This window comes from Desmodus rotundus, chromosome 6, assembly GCF_022682495.2.
Source record: "Desmodus rotundus isolate HL8 chromosome 6, HLdesRot8A.1, whole genome shotgun sequence".
In the NCBI taxonomy this organism is placed as follows: Eukaryota; Metazoa; Chordata; class Mammalia; order Chiroptera; family Phyllostomidae; genus Desmodus; species Desmodus rotundus.
The window spans coordinates 7,275,322-7,299,564 of record NC_071392.1 but is presented as its reverse complement, the minus strand read 5'-3'; the positions used below and the strand labels follow the sequence as shown (position 1 = coordinate 7,299,564).

The window sequence follows — 24,243 nt, the reverse complement described above, 5'->3', positions numbered from 1 at the left end:
GGACACAGCAAACAACAGAACGGTGACCGAGTCTACTAAAAAGGCTAATACAATATTTTTTTCCTTTAGGAAATCAAAGACCTTCTTTCGGGTTTCTGAAACTAAGAAGAAGAAAAAACAAACCAACTAAATACAGTATTTGAATGTACCAGAAGTAAAATACAACAAATCGTATTTTTTGTCCAGATGTATTATCTCACCAAAATGTTTTTATTTTCTTATTATTGGGGGGAGGGAATCGGAAGTATTTAAGGCATGGACAGAGAAAGAAGGGCCAGAAAATAGGAATATTTGCCTATCAAACAGTTATAAATGAACCTTTGCGTATTTAAGCGTGCCGAAGAAAGCTAAGTATTGGAATATTTGGTAACTGGCATGGAATGAACAATGATGAGGAAAGGATATTGATTTTCTCAAGTTTTAAGAGATTATGACTTTCCTTTTGCTCGTTTACATAAAATCCTTGGATTCTGAAATAATATAGAAATGTTTAAAGTCCACTGTCTACCCAAGTGTGAGTCTCTAAAACAGCCTGCTGAAAATCTCTCCTGTCCAGTGCTTTATGTGCTGCCTATACAGGCTAGATTTAGGGCATAACATTGTTTTACCTGTAACAATTATCAAGTGCATACATGTTGAAAAACAAAAACAGTTTTCCTTACCCAGTGAATGGACGACTGAGTAAAAATATTGTTTTCCTTACAATAGGGGTCCTGTAAATCACATAACTGAGTTTCTGAGTCACAGCTAAGCTTGACCACATATTTAATGGGGTGGTAGTCACTTCACCCACTTTACCGGAGGCTTATTTTCTCAATATAATTCAGCTCAAATGTAAGGAGCACAGCCTGAGGAGCGGATGTGAAATTCAGAATTGGGATAAGTACCCTAACATCCTGCTGAAAAACTCATAGGCAGTATGGGATGCGGATGCTTTACTCCTAAGAGTACTTATCTCATGGGCTTTTGGGGGGCGTGGGAGGTTGTGCAATGACAGGCATGTGGGTGAGTGGCGGAGGAGAGACCCTGGAATACCCCAGAGATCAGTGTGACTCCCATACCATAGGGGTTTTGCCAGATTAAGAATCATCATCAGGAAGCTTCCTAATTGCCCCTCCTCTGGGCCCACCTACCAGGAATGGTGGTGGACCTTCCAGACCACAGAGCACTGTTGTACTCTCAGAAGGACCAGCAATGCAGTATACACTCATTAATGTAGACCTTGCTGCCTCACCACTTGTGACATGTTACACATGAGCTGGATATATTTATCTTTACACTGCTAGGGGTGGGCAGAAAAGGGGGAAGATTTTACTAAGTCAAAGAAATAATAGAACTTAGGATTATTGATAAATGCTTTTTAAACAAATCATACACACAGGCCCTACTAAGTTACAAATTCATTTCTTCGGGTTAAACAAAGCCATTCAGGCAGGGCCTCTTTTTAGCAACGCTGCATGGTAGCCATGCTTGTCGATACTGTAACATATGCAGAGGGGAAACTGTGAGTTTATTTGTTACATTGTAACTCATGCTCTTTATTATTCACTTGGCGGTTTTTTGCTAATTATCTATCTAGTTGTTGCAATTACTTTTGGTGAAACAGACATAACAGTTTTAAATCTTAAATACCCAAGGAGTTAAGTAAGTAAGAATCAACAACCGGGATAGCTCATAAGGACTGGGGGGAAGGGGGGGCGGGGGGTAGATTTCTACCCTGGTTCTCACAGCTGCAGAGACTCTGATCGCATTGGGCTCCATAGTTGTGCTTTTTTCTGCTTCAAATAAAGCCACATACTTCAAAATATGTCCAATTTAGAATTTCAGGTGTGATTTCCCAATGGCATGCTTTGACATACTCATCTTTTCTCTAAGCACTCTACTTATTTTTAGCCTTATTGCTTAATTACAACATAAAGTTATGAAGTCAGGAGATACTGGTACGAAATCATATTTACCAAAAAGCACACACCCTCCTTTGGAGTCACACTGATTGGGAACAAAATATCAAAATGGTATTAAAACGATCCTGTCACGCTCACTGGAAAGACAGTTCAGGTAGGATTTACTTTAGTGCACCAGTCGTTCCCGGGGCATCGGCTGGCACCTTGTGAGACAGCTCCTACCCTTGTTGTTCCCACTTTAAGCAGCTGCTTTCTGTCTTAAGAGGAGCACTGGCAACAGGCCGACTGTGAAATATTAAATCCCTCTCCTAAGCTCTATGGATATTTAAACCTTACTCATAACTGCTTTTCAAAGGAAGTGCACATCTGCGCTGTCTTTGAAGGAAAGCTACCTGTGCCTCCTGTAGCCTGGCGTGCCGGAAGCGGCAGAGGAGCCCGCAGCGCCTGCCCCAGGACCTTGAGCTGCTGGGTTAACACAGCTCACGCTTCTCCATATGTAATCCCCGGGACACAGTGCAGAATGGCAATTGCAAAGTCCAAGAACAGCATCCCCTAGACGGGTGACTCCATTTCGCCTTGTCTCATAAGCTGGAAATGCCCAAGAAAGGCATTTGATATGGAAAAGCCTAACGTTAAAACAACCCAATAAAATCCCAGTGGAGTCTGTTGTGATAAGTATATTGCATTTACTCTGAAATACACCTCTACTCTCAGAAGCAATATTTCCCATCTCTTTGGACAGATTCAATATTTTTGCAGCCAGACAGAGTAAAGTGAGTGTTACATAGAACATGTAAATTAGATTAAAGACGTTTGAGGGAGCTTTGCAAAGAGGGCAGCTTATATCCTACATTAGACTGCATTATATCTAAAGTCAAAGGACTACAAGGCTCATTACATTTCCGTTACTAGGGTAACGAACTGTTGCAGAATACCGCAGTACTACCCTGACAGTAAATGCTTAGATACACTACGTTGCCCCAAAATAATAGAGATTATACACAACGAAAATATAATTAATTACCATACACCATTAAAGGGATTAAGAAGATAGCAAAAGCTGAAAATAAGTGGGTAAATGTTCAGATTTACTTATAAGCAGTGTTCCAGTCAGGGAGTCATTGAGTGAACGTGTCATTTCACATAATAGGCTGGAAAATGGTAAAGGATCACCGAATGTAACAGTAAGAGAAAAGGACAGATTGGGGAATGTGGACGTACAGCTCCTGGAGAGCAGCGCGGCTTCGGTGGTGGATGTGCAGGCAGTGAGAAGGGTCACTCCCAAATCCTTGTCAATCAGCAGGAGCGGCTAATCTAACAACACAGCAGATTTTCCAAAAATGAGAATTTGGCCTAGTGCCCTTGAACAGCCGGCAGGTCTCCCAAAGCTGAAGTAAAAATGAAGGGGCCTTCGGCGCCCGTGGCCGGGAATGGCTTTCAGAATCGGGCGGCCACCTCTCTACTGCAGCTGTGAGTGGAAGCGAGCCCCACCTGCCACCTCAGGGTGGCTCGAGAGGATGCCTCAGTGGACACACCAGTGGAGTGAGAATGTAGGCCAGAAAAATAAACCCTTGGTTTCACCATGTAATACATAGATCCTCTTCCTTCAATGCTGTATATAGATTTTTCCTGCATAGGTGGCAAGTAATTGCAAGAAAGATAATTAAGAAGAAAGAAGACCAGACTGAAAAAGAGCTCGTCAGGAACTGGCCCTTCGACAGTACCCAAAAGAACTCATGAAGTCTTCACCAAGTGTTCAGCCATGAAATAGGATGCATCAGCATTATCTCAGCTCCTCCCCCAGCAAAGAAAGCAACACAAAGGAGAACTAAACATGCTTAAGCTACAGCACTACAAATACTTCCCTATTGGCTCTCGTTTCCTACAGGGAGAAATGGACTTAAGTGAGTTATTATGCACTACGGTTGGTATGTTACGTCGTATTGCCTCTCTGAAGATTCTTTTAACCTGCGGAAAGCAGGAAGAAAACCCCCACACGCTGATTTTATACGTTACTGCACCGACACAGCGTTTTTAACCGCTAGGAGTAATGCACTTTAAGATTCATCTGCCTTGTGTTATTATTAAACTTCCTGGGTACCTGATATCCTGTTAGTTGCGGGACTCAGACCTTTACACTGATTCTTTCTGGAACCCAAGAGCCACCCCACAACTCCGGAAGCATCCTGGTCCATGGTGCATGCTCTCCGCAGTAGGCTTCCCTGTGAGTCCAGGTCTCCTCGATCTCAGACCCCACGTCTCCGGCAGAGCCCTTGCTCCAACGCCCCACATCCCACCCACCCAGTGCTGCCCTATGTTTCCATACCCACTTGCACATTCTGGATTGGAGTCTCCTGTTTTTACAAGAGTCATACAAACGGCGTCATCACGGCGGAAGAGTGGCGCAGTCCTTGGATGGCCGCGTAGGGCCCCTGCTGAAAGTAGTGATGGTACCGGGGCATGTGGAAGGATGGGAAGGTCGGGCCACTTCCCTGCATGGAGCTGGCAATGGCTGAGGGTGTCAGAGGCATCCCGAGTCTGCCATATGGTGGCAGAGAGCCCTGGATGGGGTGAGGGATGGGCGTCGCGATGGAAGCTGTGCTGGTACCGAGAGCGGTCAGGGACTGTGGGTGCTGGAATCCGGGGAAACTGGACGAAGACGACACCCAGGAGCTGAGAGACAGGTTATCGGAGGTTGTAAAGGCCGAACCTGGAAGGGAAAGCAACTCGTTAGGCTGGAAGTCCTATTTCCGCAGGCAAATCCAGAGTTACAGGATCTGTAAGGACCAACTTATTTTAAGAAATATGTCGTAGATCTGCAATTCAAAAAGACAAACCTGTCAACCCTGAGGCAAATCTACCTTTCCAGATAAAAAATCACTTACACCACGTGTGGAAGAGAGAACTAAGTAAAGACGTAACTCATTGGATGGCCTGCATACTCCCAGGCAGGGGCCGGAACACTGGTATCCTACCCGAAGGTAATGGACGGCTCCCTGTAGAGGAGCTCCAGGTAGCTGGCACCTGTGCTACCCTCTGTGGCATCCCCGTCAGGGGGGCTGGGCATAGAGGCCTCACAGAGTTACTCCGTTTCCAGAGCCATTGTGAGCACCCACAAGAGGGTTTCCTTCCTTCCTTCCTTCCTTCCTTCCTTCCTTCCTTCCTTCCTTCCTTCCTTCCTTCCTTCCTTCCTCTATCATTCTTTATTAACTATTTGACACGGTACAAAGTAACCTTTTCTTACACTGTGGCATCCAGAAGTCGAAACAAGAGCTGACATGGAATTTTCCCACTGTATAATTCCTAGAGGCTCATTTGGATTTCATTATAAGAGATGTCCTCTGTTTTGACCAGTGATGCGCTTTCTGTATTGTGGACATTAAAATATGACAGAGCGCTCTCTGTCCATACAAACACCCCTGTGCCCAGGTTGGGTACCCTCTGGTGTCTTTTCTCTGGACTCCCAGGTGCAGAGAGCTCTTCCCTGGGCCTTTGTGACAAGGGACCTTCCAGCTTTCTCCCACTCCCATCCCTGAGGCTGCAGCCTCTGCGTTATTCCTTCTTCTGTAAGGTGTTTTCAGTTTTACTCATCATCCTAAGAAGGTATGCCTGACCTAAGTGGAACAGATTCGCAGATTCTGAACTGAGGGTCAGAAAGAGGAAGGGGGCTGCCCCCCAAGTCCTACAGCCCTGTGGTTAGTCCGTCACAGGCATGTGAGTCCTGAACCCCGACTCAGAGGCTCCTTGTCCTTCTACTCCAAAACAACTGCAGGGCACCTTCAGGTGGCCTCATCACTGAAGATGCCAGGGCAAAATAAGGACCTATGTGAAAATCAGCCTCAGGGCCGTCCCATCCTGAAGGGGCTTTTGAGATACTTCGCAGGGGGGGGGGGGGGCGTGTACCCTGAGGTCAAGGCCTCATCCCCTGCCTGCCCTCGGGCTGCCAGCAGCGGCTTAGCCAGCTGGCCCGCAGCGACCTCACCTCGGCTGGGTGCCGTCTGCACCTCGTCCCCCAGCACGTCCTCTTCTCCGTAGGTGCGGATGGGCGAGCGGGCGTAGGAATGCTTCTGGATCAGGCTCTCCACGCTCTCCCTGGGCGACAGAGCAGCATGTCCCGAGTGAGCGGAGTGTCAGGGCTCAGACGCGGGGTCTCCCCGAGAATGCACCAGTGACATTCCGGGAAGGGTGACGTTCCCAACAGGTATAATTTACCGCGTGGCAGACGTCTCAGAAACAGGACGTTGGGCATGCAAACACGAGCAAAAGTAACTGGGTAGGGTGGGGACGATCCCCTGAAACCCCACCAAACAGGGAACACAGGTGAACGAAGCCCTGTGAAACCTGATCGCAGGAAGATGGTGTTCAATCACGGGGAACGCGAGTGAGTGACTTTACTGGGAGGAGCTGCAAAGACCCTTCTCAGTGACGTCATCGCCTAGCAAATACAAACCCAGAGAGTCAACGTCTGATCAACTGGTGGCCAAAGGCCAGAATATCCTTAGTCATAAGAAGACTCGGCTGGCGAGTCCACGGGGTGTAGGACAGTGTGGATAGCGTGGGTAAGCAATGTGGAGATCCTTGGGGCTTGAGGACTGAAAATGACAGAAAACTTGGGGAGGACACAAACTTGGGGGCCTAAATTAGTGGGTTGAGGCCCCCAAATAAATGGGTCCATGGTCTCTGAAGGTGGTTTTTCTCTTGAGACACAGTCTGTAAACTAAAGAGTGCGTTAACTTAAAAAAAAAAAAAAAAGCCAGCATGCATTTAGTTTAATTTCTTTGCCGAAAAGCACAAATAGGTAACAGGTTAGCTTACAGTATAAGTCTCTGGAATACTTAGGTGTGGCCTAGAGACTAATGCCAAATTAACCACCAAGGGACAAAGAAAGCTCCCCGGGTGACTCCAGGGGGCAGGCAAGTTAAGGAACGAATGGAAGAGGGGTGTGTGATCGATACTTCTCCACATACATTCAGCGGTACCATCTACGCTTTGGCCATATGCATTGTGTATTCAAAATTAATTACAAATGATAAAGCATTATGAGAAATAGTACCCTGCCAATGAACAAAGAGAAAAGAACTGCTGGTCTAAGAAAAATCTGCCTCACAGGCCAATTCATTCATCCAAAAAATATATATATTTGTTGAGTACCTACTACCCCCTGTTCTAGGAATCGTGGAAGTAGCGGTAAACAAAGCTTAATAATCCAAGCCTAATGAAGGAGGAGGCTAGAGGGAAGAGAGAGACCATGAAAAAGCATGCGGCATATTTGATGATGACGACAGTGCTACAGAAAAATAAAGGAAAGCAGGGGCAGTGATAAGAACTGTGGATGCAAGGATTCAAAGAGACGAGGCGTTTATTTGAACTGCCCAGAAGAGTGTTGGGCATGTGAGAGATACTCAGTAAAGATCAGCGACCTATAAAAGTATGGCTAGAGCAGGTAAAAATGTTCCATTGCGTAGACTCTCGTTTCTCCAATTCAGTTCTGCCCGTCCGAAGGGTCCTAGTTCAGAATAATGGGGTCCAAACGAGAGGATTTTTCTCAGTGATTGAAAGCTAAAGTCAGCCAGGAACTTGACTAAAAAGTTATTTGCTGTTCTATTATAAAATTATATCTATAATAAAAGATAAAATGTTCAACTTTAGTGAGTTCGTATCATTTGTTTAGAAGTGCAACCTATTTTTTAAAATCCCTTAAAAAGACCTGTTGCAATGAAAATATTTTATCATTTACTAAGAGGCACCAATATATTAAATGGAATAATATATATATATATAAATACATATATTAATGAAAATGATACTTTGGCATGACACAGGTCCTAATCGATTTGCCAAGTGCCATATATTTTCATCTTTGTTCCCCCACACTCTGGTGATGCTGGACCCCCCACAGCCTCAATAGCCAGTGCTACTTATTCAAGGACTTGATTCGCTACAATGTTAGAGAGTGACTGGCTGTCTTTTTGGTTAACCTGGGTCATTAAGAAAAAGGTCAAGCGAGCTGAGCAACCCTTAATAAAATGACAGCCCTTAATAATAGGACATTCAAGCTGATGTCCCTTTAGTCTGAGCCACGTTCATACTGTTAATAAGATGAACTTAGAAAAGAATTACGTGGCTATTTTCACGTGAGGAAGGGACTGGCTTCAGACACCCTGGCAAACGTCTTCCCTTTGCACAGTTCTAGAGGAATGACCATCGACGGGCCCAGATTGTGGGTGGTGTTTCCCTAAGGCGTTTTCCTCTCCCCATCCTAGGCGCAGAAACTGCTCAATCCAAGCGTTTATGTTCAGAAGCACAGCGTAGTGTCCACTCTAAAAGTGCCCGTGTAGAAAACCATTTAAACTGCTTTCACATACACACACAAGAAAAATCACTTTCCAAACAGCACAATGCATCACTGCCTTGTGAAATTTTTTGCTCTTCTATAAGAAATACATCAATTCATTCTGTCCTTGGTGGATCACTGGTATCATTACTTATTCCTGTCTCTAGGAGGGAGGGAAAAGAGGGGATTTTATCGAAGTGATTTACTTGTGTCGGGCCTGGGAGTGAACGGAGAGCAATGGCAGTTCTTCTATAAAGGGCGGCATAATTGAATTATTGCCTTTTAAGCGATTGGAAACAGTGGTGCCTATCAGGGCCATCTCTTCAGAGATGTTACAAAGAGTAGACAGCCCGTGCTGCTTATGTCTAATCCCTGTTTCCAGCAAAATGAAAAGTGCAAAGAATTTGTTTAGCCTGGAAGTCTAGCGGGAGGATTTCTAAAACACCGTACTGTGAAAAATAAGGGATGATTCACCTAATGGGTTAAGCGATTTAGGTTATTGCAAGCTATGACTGTGCCTTGTAATGCTCAGTGCTGTTAAACCCCAAAGCTAGAGATGGTGAAATGGGTGCTGATGGCAAAACCCGGCCTTTCTAACATCTAAGACTGAATTACTTTTCTAGGCAAAAAGAGGACATCATACCTTAGGTATTTTAAAAAGGTTTCTTCTGACAACTTTGTAGCCATCAATTCCAAGAGTAATATACTGCAAGTAAGAGGCACCCGCAGAGCCAGGAGGTGGGCAGGACCGGGCGTAGCTACAGTGCTTATGTGGATCCTGCCAAGATGTTTGGAATCATTGGAAGTCATTTGAACTATTTGTTCAGACTCCAGATAAGCAAAACCAACAGACTTGATCAGTTTTGGCGTGACTGCCCTTCCTCTGTCTTTGAAACTAGAGCGCAAATCTCTCTTTGCTCAAAAAAGCAGAGCCTTCTTTTCCCTCACACGCTCTTTTGCACCAGAGTGGTACCTACGCACCCTGCTTTTGCTGTGTGGACCAGACTCACAGCAATCATGTATCCACGTGGCTGTACTTCTGTACTGCTGGCCTCTGGACCAGGTAGAGAACAATGCTTCTTATTTTTTAAAACACTTTTTAAAATTTTTATTTATTGACTTTAGAGAGAGAGAAAGGGAGAGGGAGAGAGAGAAACATCAATGTTTGCTGTTCCACTTATTCATGCATTTACTGGATGATTCTTGTATGTACCCTGACCGGAGATTGAACCCACAGCCTTGGTGTATCAGGATGATGCTCTAACCAACTAAGCTACCTGGCCAGACAGAGCAATACTTTCTTTACCTGGGCATTGGTTCTCACACTTCAGTGTGTGTGATAGACCGAATGGCTGTGTCCCCCCCCAGCCCAAATTCAATGTTAAAACCCTAATCCCTAATGTGATGAAATCAGGAGGTGGGGCCTTTGTAGACCATGAGGTCTTGAGGGCAAAGCTCTCATCAATGGGATTACTGGTCTGCTAAGAAGAGACAGGGGAGCTGGGGTCAGCTTCCTTCTTCTAAGCCGTGTCGGGACACAGTGGGAAGAAGACTGTCCATGAACCAGGAAGCAGGTCCTCAGCAAATCTGCCGGCACCTTGATTTGGGATTTCCCAGATTCCAGAACTGTGAGAAATAAATGTCTATTGTTTTCAAGCAACTCAGTCTATGGCATTTTTGTCACAGCAGCCCAAACAGACTAAGACACCATGCATCTCCCTAGGCAGCTTGTCAAAGCACAGACTGTCTGCCCCTGCCCTACAGTTCCTGACTCAGTGGGTCTGCGGTTTGGCCAGAGAATGTAATTCCCAGCGTGTTTCCAAGTGACGCTGCTGCTGACGTGGAGGCCACACTGGGAGACCTGTCCTAGCCTGGCAAACAGGGGCAAGCTTGCCAGGACCCACTTAACCCAAATCCTAGCTCTGCCACTTGCCGACTGTGCACTTGTGGGCAAATCACTTCTCCACACCCATTTTCTCAGCTGTAAAATGAGGGTGTTAACAGGACCTAGCTCTTAGGGTTATTATTAATATTTAGTGGGTTGATATACATAGAGAGCTTATATTTGGTCCCTAGAATATAATAAGCACTCAATATGTGTTTACAGATAACAAAATTAAATTATAATTGTTATTATTGAGTATTGCGATGGTGTGTTCCTAAAGCTGGTCACATCTCATCATTTTAGATGAAATTGAGAATAGAGCCCTGCTCTATTGAAATCATCCTTTAACATACACATGTCAGAGAGGAAATTCAGGAAAAAGTAAATGTTATGTCAATTTACACTTTCACTTTCTCTCCTAAATATAAACCTAAAAAAAAAAAAAAAAAAGCTGTGTCCAGGAAGAAAATGTCAAATCCATTAAAATCAAATCTAGCTTATAGGAAACAAAATGTTTAAAGTTGTTCTTGCTCATCAATTTGCTCATGTTTACATCATGTTTTGCTGGGCCTTTGTAAATAACTCCTTGTCACAATATTTTTCTCAAGATTTATGCAGAAAATTTTATAAATTACTGGAAGACAATATATCAATATTTATAGCTTCCACACAGTACTCAATAAATGAAAACTTTAGATAATACAATTTGAAATGTATTATAAATCATTTATTTTAATTTGAAAACCAAAATATATTATGCAATCCATTTTGGAAGAACAAAATAATTCTAAATTAATCTTTTAAAAAGCTTCTAGACTTTATTTTCATTATCTGACTTAGTCCTCCCGGTGTTTCTTTTCAGTGGTAATATACATTTCTGATTTTATATTATCATTAGCAACTTAAATAAGTGAACTATACCACTGAATGAAACAAAAGCCATTCTGTTCAGTGTCCTCCGTCTGGAGGCTGTGACAACTGGAAGGGGCATCATGCAAAGTACAGCCTACTCAGCTTCTCGCTGAGCTCGAGTAGATTGTGCGGCAGGGAACGAATACCCCTCCTGCCCAGGAACACAGACACGCGCAAGAAAACGAGGAGGATAATTTACAGTCGTGAGTTAACTGTGAATACCTCTGCTACTCCGGCTGTCAGACCCGATGGTTTGTGTGACACCTGTCTAAAGTCAGTGCCTCCTCTTAGAAGCTGTCGATAAATGAATGACATTTTAAGTGCAGAAACATGGCTTGTTAAAGGAATTTTGTAGTGAGTACTTCTATACTTTGAAAAAAATTTAGTTCTGTGAAAAGCTATCCCTTTTTTGCGGTTGTTGTCAGAATATTATTTTAATGTATTCGATAAGTCGATTTTATTTAAAGCAGATTGTAATCCTGGTACCAAACAATATTGCTTTCATTTTGTGCACGCAGGCTTTTATGCTAACTCTACCTTCGTTGGAGGTGATTTTTATTTTGTTTTATTTATTGATTTGAGAGAGAGGAAGGAGGAGGGGGAGGAAAGGGAGAGAAACATCAGTCTGTTGTTCCACTCATCTGTGCTCTCATTGGTTGATTCTTGTATGAGCCCCGATTGGGGATCAAACCCACAACCCTGGTGTATAGCGGCAACGCTCTGACCCACGGAGCTACCCAGGCCGGGGCCTGGAGATAAGTTTTTTTAAAGTTTTTTTCCTAAGAAACTGTGCAGTCAGAATCCTTATCTGCATCTGGGCTTTGACTTCTTCTGTAGAATGAGGGGGACGTAGTGGGGGAGCTGGTGGGCTGGCTTAGATGATCTCTAAGATTGAATCTATAAATACATAAGCCAAATTTAAAAATTTCACTGGCTATTCTGAAAGAGTCTAGTACTAATTGCAAAGAACCCTGGGCTCTAACTCTAGATCTTCTCACTGACTGTGACTTGGGCAAATCACTTGCGCCCTTGGGCCCCAGGTGCCTCGTTGGTGTAATGACGGAGGTCTCGGATGGCTCCCCAAATCATTCCAGCCGCAAAGCAAATGCCCCCTAGAAAGTGAAGTTTCACTTCCCTTTGAAAGTTTAAACCGAATAGGTCAGGGCACACTTTAATGGAAAACACTCTGCTTATGTTTTAGTCGAGATGTAAGAAAGAATAAACTGTATACCATAATTAAGTTATTTTTTTCTACAAGATTGGGATATTATATGTTGCCCAATAATCCCAGAGATAAAGTTCAATTTTAAACTCCTTGACTTCCATCTCTTCACTCTGAGGAATGTGGATCCCTGAGGCCCGTCCCTCCAAGCGAAGGGGAGGCAGACCCCTCTGTGCTCTCTGTCTCAGGGGCAGTGGCCAGCTCTGTGGCTCCTGTTACAAAACATGGGCCCCAGGGAACCCTGTGGGTCACTGGGAGCAGGCCGATCTCAAGGGCAGAGACTATTGTTAGTAGCTTTTCCCATTTGCTGTCCTTAATATTTTTACTTTCCAGTAGCTTGCCTCTCATTAGCGGCTGCCCTATAAGTGCTTTTTCAGTGTTTTAGGGGTTTTGTTAGCAGATTTCATTGAAATTATAGTTCACTTTTACTTTATACACTGTGTAACCTACATTGTAAGAGTCTCCACAACACTCAAAGATAGCTGTAGTTTTGAAAGATGAAGGAAATAAGCCAACTGAGTTAGGAGCCATAACCATGTCAGCGTTCACTAGGCTGAAGTTTAATCTGTTTACTTTCTCAGCCAGTACAGTTCCCCACCCCCACATGTATGTTCTCTACTGGCTTTCTTCTAAAGATAGAATGGAAGAGCGACAAGAGAACTTAGGTTGTCGGCGAACTGTGCAATGACTACCAGAGTGCATGACGCACTCAGGAGGCCCGAATGTCCGGGCGTGCTTTCTCCAAAGGCAGCCAGCACGCTGAGGAGAAAGCCCAGGTCCCAGCAGATACCCGAGTCAGGGAGGTGAGAACAGAGGAGAGATGAACTGCACGCACAAAAGCATCCCGCAGAAAATCTCATTCTGGACCAAACCTTAAGAGCAAAGTGATGCATACGTCCAAAATTCAAAGGTGGAGGAGGATTTTTTAAAGAAACGTCCCTGCCATGGGGCATCTGGAGAGAGTACTGAGCATGCGTGACGGCCACTCCCAAGTGGTGCCAGCTGCCAGCTGCCTGGGAGGGACCTGCGATGGAGAGGAGGGAAATCCTCGAAACGTTCACATCTCACTTCACCCACGCACTCCCTGCGCTTGGCCTCTGGCACTGTCCGCAGAGCGTCTGGCCACTTAAAACGGGTTCCTGGGGAAGCTCGCTGGAGTTTAGTGTGGAAGAGTCTTGGATTGTCCTCCAAAGACTACTCCCTAGAAGAGGAGCAAATGAGTGATGTTTCAGAGGACTGATGCCACCCTCTCTCTGTCCCTCACCGGGAGGGACAGCAACTGCAGATAATCATCCCCTGGGAACTGGGTGTCCCCCTCAGCCCTTGGATCAGGGACAATGGGACCAAAAGAAGAAGGAAATCTTTTGGTCATTCCAGAAAGAAGACTAAGTGACTCACGTGGGAAAGAATATTAGATCGTCAGCAGAGTCTGACAGCCGCGCACTATTCGGGGAGACAGTGAAGTAATGACATTTAAAAGACAGCAGGAAAGAACGTGTGAGGCAAGGACTGTACAAAAAGTCACACTGATTTTGCCGATAAAGGCCAAGGAAAACCTCACGTTCATGCAAAAGACGGGAAGACTGGCCCCACGAGCCTTTCTGGAAGAATACAGCAGTGACTTGGTATCAGATCCGACAAAGGGCATTAACTACATATGTACTTGTAGAGCTGAGACTAAACCCCGGCTAAAAGAAAGACTACGGTGCATAATGACATATATACCCCGACAAGGGGATGAAAAATCTCAAAAACTGGGGGCAAAGAAGAAGATGATAAATAGATTATGATTATGTTTATTAACTGGGATTAAAGGGATATGGTTTCAGAGCAGATGCTTAGAAAGAGGGAGAGCAGAAGGAAGAAAAAAGAAGTTACTACTTAGTTTCAATATTTCTCATTGTAGAGAACCTATAGAACATTACAAAGTGGTAGAGGAGGAGTTTTTATAAGATCTTAGGGTAAAAGGAAAACATCAGAACAAGAGTAAGAATATGGATATTTACCCCCAAAAACAGTATCCAAAAAAGGTTGTTAATAAAAAAGACCACATAGTAAAAAATCATTTATATAAAAGACTTGTATATCTATTTATCTATAATGAAACAATGACATAACTGAACAAACACATTAATATAAATACATGTATATGATATACTCATATAATACAGATGTACCTATATAATAATATACATTGTTATGTAAAAATATAAAACATGTAGAGAATGTTAAAATGTATCTAATAAAAAGAGGAAGAAGAATATGTAACATGTATCTACTTATATTAGAAAGCCCAATGGAAGAATAAACAACACTTTTTTTTAATGGTTTAAAAGGAGAGGGAAGACAGGGGTAGGAGTGTTAGGGGCAGAATCCTCACGCCCTTGAATAAGCCATGTTCTGCGCATTTGTCTTGAAATCACGTAAATCATTCCTTAAATAATCATATAAGAAAACCACGCATTTTTAAATACTAAAATACGGAAAATACAAGGAAACAAATGAATCTAAATGTGTACCATTGGGTTAGCGGCATATCTATACAAAGGAATGATTCCAAGTGACTTTAAAACACTCCAGTAGTAAAGTAAGAGAAAAAATCGAAAAGAAACAAACTCCAGCAGAAACTCTAGTAGAAACTACACTAAGGAAAAAAGGACCACAAAAAAGACTTGTTTCAATTTTGATGCGCCATGTTTTCGGAGCTGTGTTGACTAGGCATATTCCGAGATGGTTGTGCACCCGTGCCCTGCTAAATAAAGCACATGAGTAAGGATGGACTAGTCCATCACTTCCAGTGTTACCGAGAACTGGACTCTCAGCATGAGAGGAAAGGGGTGCAGATATCAGGTCAAAGTCATCCTGCACTGAGTGGAAAGTAACAGTGTGAACTCTTGTTGCATTGTATCTGAAAGTGCGCATGCGCACACAGAGCAGAGACTGTGGCTGCAGAGGGGGATTCTGGGAGGGGGAGGCTCCCATTTTACTTAAAGTTTGAGTCTGTGATGCTTACATATTTCAAATATTACATTATCCTGCCATTTTAAAATGCAAATTTGGGAGGTAGTCAAAAAAGTATTTTCTAAGTCCTTAACAATACACTCGATGATGTTTCAGGAGTCGCTCAACACCTACTTTCCCGAAGGCCTTTTACACTGCTCTCTGAGGTCTCGCGAGTTTCTAGTATCTAGTTTCTAGATACTAGTCTGCTCTCTAGTATCCCCAAGGAGAAAAAACATTCGACCTAGTTTTCAAGTATTCATGATAGATTAGAAGACAGACAAAAATAACTTAGATAATTGAAATCTGCAGAGACCCTTTAAAAAGTGTGCATCTCCAAGTCATCACTTGTCATCCTATTCAGTCCTCTTCCTTCTGGCTGGATCTACAGGTGCTAAATGACCCTGAGAGTCTGTCTCAACCATCACTGTAAAGACAGGAAGGCGACATCCGATCCCACCAGCTTTGTCAACTAGCATCACTGCCTCAAAATAAAATTCTAAGTGTCTTCATTTCAACCCAGAAAGAGGTAGAATCATCCCAAGGAGGCAGAATTTCCAAGTAGGCGTTTCTCCGTCCACCGACATTTCCACGGCCCTTTGAAGCTCTAAGCCAGGGATCAGCAGAGCTTTTGTGTCAAGGCCAGGGAGTAAATGTGTTAATGCTTTGCAGGCCTCAGGGTCTGGGTCAGGTACACACAGCTCTGTCTTCGCAGCACGAAGGCAGCCACGTACAACATGTAAACAAAGCTGCAGCTGTGCTTCCATAAATCTTTATAGACAATAAAATTTAATTTCGTATTATTTGTGCATGTCACCTCTTCTTTTATAATGACTTTCTTAATAACTTTACAACTTCCTCAGCCATTTATAAATGTAAAGACCAATCTTAGCTCGTGGGCTGCAGCAAACAGGTGGCAGGCGGTGGTGTGCTAACCCGTGCTCTAAGCCACGTGCCTGCCCAGAGGAGGACCCCACGCCCCCTGGCCACTCCTACAACCTTGCTGCCTCGGACACTCTGCACACTGCTGAGAGCTGCGTAAGGACCAAACACTTCTTACTTTCTAGCACATCAAATCATTATGAAAGACCTAAAAAGTATCCATAAACTGTGAACCTCGTTAGCAAATCTGCCAAAAACGCTTGCTGCTCCGTGGCCTGATGTAGATAAAACTTCCATAATTTCCCAGAATATTAGATTTGCAACTTTCTTTCTTGAAGTCCCCTTCCTCGTCTAAACTAATAAGAGTGTTTCTGAGCTCTGCGCATAAAGGCCTGATTCCCGCTGGGCGTGTGTCCAAATGCCATGTGTTTGAAAGTTCTATTCAGTGCCAGCCCGGTTTAAACATATTTTGTAGAGACTCTCAGTATGAATTCTGAACCAATATGGTGAGATAAGCCTACGTATTCAATTCTCTGCCTCACTGATGTGACTGAGAAAACAAGGGGAACTCAGGAACTTTGGGTGACTGCCAACTGCTTATTTGGATATTTTAGCCCAAACAGGAAAGGAGTGGGGGAAGCATCAACCAGCCTGTCAGTCATCAGTGGACAAGGAGGAGGGGCCCCTGGGGAGGGAAGAGATGAAAAGGTCTCTGCCAGGGCTTCCCTGAGCCCCACCTTCCAGCAGCAGAGGTTAATGATAAAGGCAGATCTTGGAGCAGCTGATAGGGAGAAGGCTCACACCCTGCTGGAGGCTGGGAGGAAGGAGCCCCCCGACCCCAGCAGGACTCTCTCGCCAGCACGGGGAGTCTTGGGTACCCAGGAGGGTGTGAGGCCCTGACCACGACCCCCTCTGGAGGAGGACCCTGAAGTTGCTTTCCTGGGAGTGGGGAGACAGCAGATGATTTCTGACTGCAGTCAGAGCGAGCAGCTTAGTCAGTGCAAAGTTAAAACTCCCTTTCCAAAGCTATGTCCTTCTACCCATGACAACTCCCTAAACCAAACAGAATAATCAGATTTCTACAGTGGAAAAATTACAAATTTCAATTATTACCTCTTCTTCGTTCTGCACCTAAGAGAGGTTTCACAAAGATCCACATGCTTCTATTTAAAATTAATCTCAGCTTCTAACACTATACAAGTAACATCACATTCTATAAACGAGCTAGAGAAAAATACTTGGACGTTTCAAAGCACCCAGCAATCCAAAAGAAGAAGACTAATTTTGAAAAGCACAACAAGTGATCTCTCTTGCAACATACTTATTGCAAAAAATAGTGAGAAATGTTATAAGCCTATAATTTATATTTTCAAGTTTTCAGTGGATTTAAAAAGACTGTGTTGTTAAAGCAGGGTCTAGTAGTCACGAAAAGGAAAGAGTCTAGAAATGTAAAAGTATAGTTGGAAATGACAAAATCATAATTACCATGTTTTAAGAGAACTCCATAAATAGAATACTGGATGCTACAGAAAACAAAATCAGCACCTTAGAAGACTCTTCTACGAAATCTCCCCAAATCAGTACAAAGTTAAGGAGGTGAAAAGTGTTAAAGAATACGTAAGAGAAAAAGGAAATAGATTTAGAAGATGTAACATATGTATAATTGGAGTTGTATAAGGTCTGAATAGATGGGACCAATTAGGAGTAAGGAGGAGGAGAAGGAAGAAAAGGAAGAAAATTTTCTTGAGTTCAATAATGACTTGAGTTTTCAATTCTAAGGGCTTGATTATGTTGTAGATACTAATGAGAATCATTTACAACTAAATAAATACTGGTAAAAAGTGCTGAATTTCAAAGACAACCTTTTAAAAGCATGTTATCCAGACCAAAAAAAAAAAAAGTATGTTTCCAGCAATGGAAAGACAATGAGTTTGGCACCAGCTTTTATTCCACGATGCTTAAAGGGTGGATGGCAGAGGAAGTTGGAAGAATTCGGAGGAGAAAGACACTGGCACTGTCCTGTTCAAACCCCATGACAACAGACCCTCTCAGATACGCAAGACCCATAAAGAAAACGGCCCCATATCCTCCCTCAACCAAGGCCTCCACAGTTGTCAGCAGCTGAGAAGAAAGTCAGAATACAATTTCAATAGTTGGAGAGAGTACAGAAGAAATGAGCAATAAACAATGAAATGAGTATGACTAGAACTGAACGATTGTGGTTGATGTATTGTCATCCTTACGTTAACATTAAGAAAAATTTTGAAAAGGTAAAGATACATACATCAAAATCTAGATTTAAACTCCCAGATTATTTAAACCAAAACTATGGGTTGATGGAGGGGTAGTACAAGGAGAAATCATATACTAAAAATCTTCTACTTTACAAGAAAAGAAAATGTATGGTTTTATTCCTGACAATAACAGAAGTAATAATTTCATGATTATGTCTTTTAGAATTCAAAAACATAATTATTTTTAAAAATCATACAAACTAAACTGGGTGTGAGGGTCAGCTGTTACAAAACATGTGAATTTGAATAAACTATTAATCTGTCTAAGCCTCAGCTATCTCATCTCGTTAATAGGGACGATAATGGTTCTTTGGGATTATTTTGAAGAATAACCAAAATAAAGTGTGTGAAGTAAGTAGCCCACTGCCCGACACACAGTAACTGGAGTGTTGGCCACAGTACAAAGGGGGAACATGAGAAATATAACAAAAGACAGAAAGAAAAGATAAAAGCAAAACCAATAGCTAAAGTAAACAGAGAACAGAAACAAACAAAAAAACCCAATATCAAATACAACAACACCATACTCGGAGATGAATTAAATTTTTCTTTTAAAACATAAAGAGCTTCAGACAAAAAATTTTAAATATTAAGATATTATAAGTAAGTGTTAAGTTATTCGTAAAAAGACACACCTGAGTGCTGTGGCTCAGTGGGTTGGGCATCATCCTGCAAAGTGAAAGATTCCCAGTCCAGGCACATGCCTGGGGTTGGGCCAGCTCCCCAGCTAGGGGTGTGCAAGAGGCAACCACTTGATGTTTCTCTTCCTCTCTTTCTTCTTCCCTTTCCCTCTCTATCTCCCTCCCTCTAAAAAGAAATAAATAAAATCTCTTTAGAAAGACACATCATTACTTACTCAACAAACACTTGAATATTTTCTATGTACCAGGCACTAGTCTAGGTTCTGGGGACATAGTAGGAAACAAAAATAAAGCCTTGGGCCTTTCAGATATTGGGGACAGCACATTCCAGGCAGTGAGCAAGTATGGAGGCCCTAAGGCCGAGCTGGGCCTGGGTGTGTTCAAAGACAAATGAACAAGAGGAAGGTAGATGAGTTCAGACAGACAGTTGGGAGGCTTGGGGTCCGATTCAGTAGGGTGTTTCAGGCCTTGTCTGGACTTTGGAATTAAAAGGCGACTTACTGGAGAGTTCTGAGCAAGAGTGATGTGGTCCATCTTCCTTTTTTTGACAAGATCTTTCTTAACCAGTGTCCTGAAAATGGACTTAAGGGCAGAAAGAGTGTCGGTAGAAAGATCAGTTAGAAAATTCATGTAATGATGTAGGAGTGAGATGACAGTGTTTTAGACAAGGGCGGTGGTACCAGTGGAATGGTGAGAGGTCGTGGGACCCCTCCGGATACAAGGATGAGCTGACTGTTGGGATGCAGGTAGTGAGAGAAAGGGAGGAGCCAGGGACGTCCTGCGGGGAAGGGCAGTGTGGAAGAGTGCAGGTGGGCACCTGTGATAGATGGGTGAAATCTGGGGTCCCTCAATGGGGACAGGGAATACTAAAAGAAACAGCCAGCCAGACCCTTGATTCTGCTGAGACCAGAACCAGAGATGCAAATTCAATAGTAGTCAGCATCTAACCGTATTTAAAGACATGAAACTGGGCCAAATCACCGAAGGAGATGCAGACTGAGGAGAGAAGTGGTCCAAGGACTAAGACCTGGAAAACTTCCCTGTGAATGGATGAAGAACAAGATGAAGAGCTAACAGGGAGAAGGGAGAGAGGACAGCCAATGAGGCAGAATAAAAACGAGAAGAGAAGGGGGTCTTGGAAGCCAAGAGAAAGGAGGGAGGGAATGGACAACTGTGTCAAACCCTGCTGACAGGTCAGGGAAGATGGGGACTGAGAACTGACCACTGGATCTAGCAATGGGGAGGCTGCAGTGACCCGGACAAGGGTGGACTGGCAGAGGAGTGGGGGTGAGTGTCTGAAAGGCAGGGCAGAAGAGAGAAAGGGAAGAGGGGAATTAGAAAAGAGGACACACACAACTCTGTTTAAGGAGCTTTACTACAACAAGGAGCAAAACCTGGGAGAGTCAGTAACTTCAGGGACAAACAAGATCAAGAGAAGGTTGTTTTTCCTTGATAAAATAAGCAAACAAACACAATTGCAACAGACTCATAGACACAGAGACCAGACGGATCACTGCCAGAGGGGAGGGCATTTGGGGGGCTGGGTGAAAGAGGTGAGGGGATTGAGAAGTACAGATTGGCTGTTACAAAATAGTCCTGGGGATGGAAAGTAGAGAATAGGGTGTGTAACTATGTATGGTGCTGGGTGGGTGCTGGAAATATTAGCGGGAACACTTGTATATAATTGTTTAATTATTATGCTATACACCTAAAACCAATACAAAGTAATACTGAAAAAATATTTAAAAGAAAGAAAGAAATCTCAGAGTATCTGGTGATGCAAGAGAGATCAGACTGCTGTAGTGATGGGTAATTTTTAAAATTAAAAAGCAAATAAAGGAAAGCAAAAATTTTATAAGTATAGCAATTTAAGAGTAGACAAAGTAGAATGAAGACAAAAAGCATTAAGTGGGATAGAAGTTAAATATATATTTCATAAATGATGGAACAAACTACGAATGTAAAGAAGAATTCCCCAAAAGAATACTGCACCCAGATGAATGTATGGGCAAGATGGTAGAGGATCACATCTTTGCTATTAAACTGATCCAGGCAACAAAAAGAAGGAAAACATTTTAGTTCCTCTGAACAAATTGGCAGAAACCAGATACCAAAAACTAACATAGAAGGCAAAAAGAAACAGAGTCAAATCTCTGTTATGAAGATTGATACAAAGAGTCTAAAATAAAGTGAGTAAATTAAGGCTAGCAATGTATTGTGGAAAAAGATACAGACCAGACAGGATTTACTCCAGGAATGCAAGGATGGCTCAACACCGACAGTAAGACTATAATTAGTAATATTGTTATTTAAAAGTGCAAAAGTAATTAAAATGGTCTCACTGGATATTAAAAGAGCATTTAATATAAATTCAAGTAACATTCAAGATAACAAAAAGCCCTTAATTTAGGCACAGAAGGGGTATTACCTCAATATGATAAAGATACCCATCTGGAATCAAGAGCCAGTGGAAACCATACATTATGATAAAACCCTTGGAGGCATTGCTAAATATGTCCAAAAGAAGGGCAAATGCTATCATCATTACTTTTCAATAGTGTCCTGGAAATTTTAGTCCATGTAATAAAACAAGAAAAAGACATTTTTAAAAGCATAACTCAACAGACTAAAATGAAAAATTCTTTAAAGTAATTTTTTTAAGTTCAGTAAAATGGCAGGATGCCAAAGACATATAGGAATCAATAGCTTTTCACAGACTGAAACTGGGTAGATTACTAATTAAAAATTCCATTTTCAAAAGCAAATCCTCTCCCTACCTCAAAAAAAGCCCTCTTACTACAGTGCTATCCAAGAGAAAGGTAATGTGAGCCACATATAATTTTAAATAGTCTAGTTGCCACATTTTTAAAGGTGAAATTAATTTTAATATATTTTATTTAACCTAATATATGTCAAAAACATTAGTTCAACATCTAAGCAATATTTTTAAGCAATTACTGAGATATTTTTATTCTTTCTCCATACGAAGTCTTCAAAATCAATGGTGTTTGTGTGTGTGAACACAGCGCATCTCAACATTGAGTGGCCGCATTTCTAGTCCTCACTGGCCACTGATGGCCGGTGGCTATTGAATTGGACAGTGTAGCTCTAATAGACCTCGCTATGTGCCTGAGAAAATATGTGCAGGGCTTACACACGTGAAAATTCCAAAACTTCTAGAGAACTTAAGAAGCGATTTCAGTAAAAGGACAAATGTATGGCAGATTTCTAGAAGGAAATCTCAATACTGTGAAGATATCTCCCCCAGATTACTGTATAAATTCAAAACAAGACCCATCAAAATCCCAGTACTATTCTTTCTACTTTGGTGAAAACTCCCCTTCACAAACGAGGGAGAGGCTGTCCCTGAAGAGCAAGGCCACACACGGAGTAGGGGAGACATTCAGTGTCCAAACGGAACCTAGTCAGGGAAGAGCAGGAGGACCATAGGGCCTTTTCCGGTATCCCACACGCTGGTGCAGTTGCAGAACTCAAAGGGATGAGTTTGGAGGTGGAAGGCAAGCCGCCTTAAAGGCATTTGTGTTTGGGTGCCCCATGGTAGTTGTAAATCTGGACCCGGAAACTGGAAATCACTGAGGTCACATACTTCGAACATCACGTTCACTTAGGTTAGAAAAGTGCCAATTCTGTCATCGTGTCATAAAAAAGTGTGCTGTTCCCTCAGCTCCCTTCCAAAGAAGACTCCCCTGTATTGTTACAGATGGGGCTGCTTTCAGTCAGCTACAAGGAGCAATTCAATTACCAGATGGTTTAGTGCAGTAACTGACTCCAGACTAATTTAATTTCTTTAGGTCTCTAAAGATCAATTGATCTGATTTGTCCCATCCCCAAAGGCTGTTTAGGAAAAATTCAGACAATACCTGGGAATGAAATCCCAAACCTTGGCTGATTTCACACTACTTGGGTCACATTGCAGACTTCCAGCTAAGATGTAAGATGCTCTCCTGGCCCTCCGACCACGGGAACCTACTCAGCATGGTGTGCGTGTGTGTGGCCCCTGAAATCAGGATGCTCCTTCACTAAGTGAGAGTGTGTCACAGGCATTGTCCCATCTGTCATTCTAAAGGGGCAATCGGCCTGGGCACTCCTGTCTCTGGAGCACATGTGCAGCCACAGGGCTAGTCTTACTCCTGGCGTAGTTTATGTGAAGATCCTTAGAAGTAGACTCGGATGGGGCAAAAACTATGCTCATCTCCTAACAAGAGGAGCCTGCATTTATAAGCTCCTTTCTTGAATGCCATCTTCCTTGGTTCTCATAATAAACCTGTGGAGCGAGCAGGGGTATTTTCTCTATTTTCTAGATGAGGACCACAGACTTAGAGGTTCGATGACTTCTCCAGGATCCCTCTGCCTGGAAAAGGCAGAGCTGTGATGTGACCCCTTGACTTTGTCTCCCCATAGAGCATGTGCACCCTTGAGCTGAGAGAGAAGGTATGACGTCCACTACGAAAGCACACCCCCAGTGCCCCTGCTGAGCTACTGTCTTCATTCTTGCTTGACACCTGACTAATACTGAGGAGGGTTCACTGATTATAATCCCATCTGCACTACAAGCCCAGTCTGAAGCAGAGCCTCTGGCACTCCAGAAATAGCTGGAAAAGGTCACGCCTCTTGAGAGCAGACTTTGCACACGACTCATTTGTTATTCACACTGCTGATACCAATTCTCACCAAGCTGGGTCTCAAGGCCGATTTGCCCACCTGTGACCCAGCTAAGGAGAGTGCTGCCCACTCGCCTTTTCTGCTTTTGTGACGGATCTTCAACCACAGACTCGTTTCTTCCCCTGATCTGAACATCTCCCAACCGCTCATGAAGCTTTCCAACTATGGAATCATTTTTTCTACTCAAATCCTACAGTTCCTGCCCAACTTTCAGCCTCTCCTGCTGGCTTCTCCGCCTCCCCACTGAGCCTCTATATCTGCTCCCCCAAATTAAAGGCACCCTGCTATGTTCTGGCATGGCGGAAGGCTGAGGGAAGGATCAAACAGGTGTTGCTAAAACACGTAATTTTTTTTTAATTTGAGCTACCAAGACAGGTTGGGAAGAAGTGACCGCATGGTAGCTAACGAAGAGTGTGGCAAAGTGTAGCAGTTGGTAGGAAAATCACTTAAAGATCTGAAGTTGAGATCAGACAGAGGACTGGTGCT

General features: G+C 43.1%; 1 protein-coding gene across 1 annotated transcript in view; it reads right to left on the bottom strand.

Moving 5' to 3' along the window:
- Window positions 1-4,216: 4,216 nt before the first annotated feature.
- Window positions 4,217-24,243, bottom strand: part of TBX20 (T-box transcription factor 20) — a 41,807-nt gene continuing 21,780 nt past the window's right edge. Inside the window, exons 7-8 of the mRNA XM_024563136.3 lie at window positions 5,887-5,996; window positions 4,217-4,614 (exon numbers count right to left, since the gene is read on the bottom strand). Of these exons, the coding sequence (XP_024418904.2) occupies window positions 4,274-4,614; window positions 5,887-5,996 (451 nt within the window). The 3' untranslated portion in view covers window positions 4,217-4,273. The remainder of the gene's footprint in view (window positions 4,615-5,886; window positions 5,997-24,243) is intronic.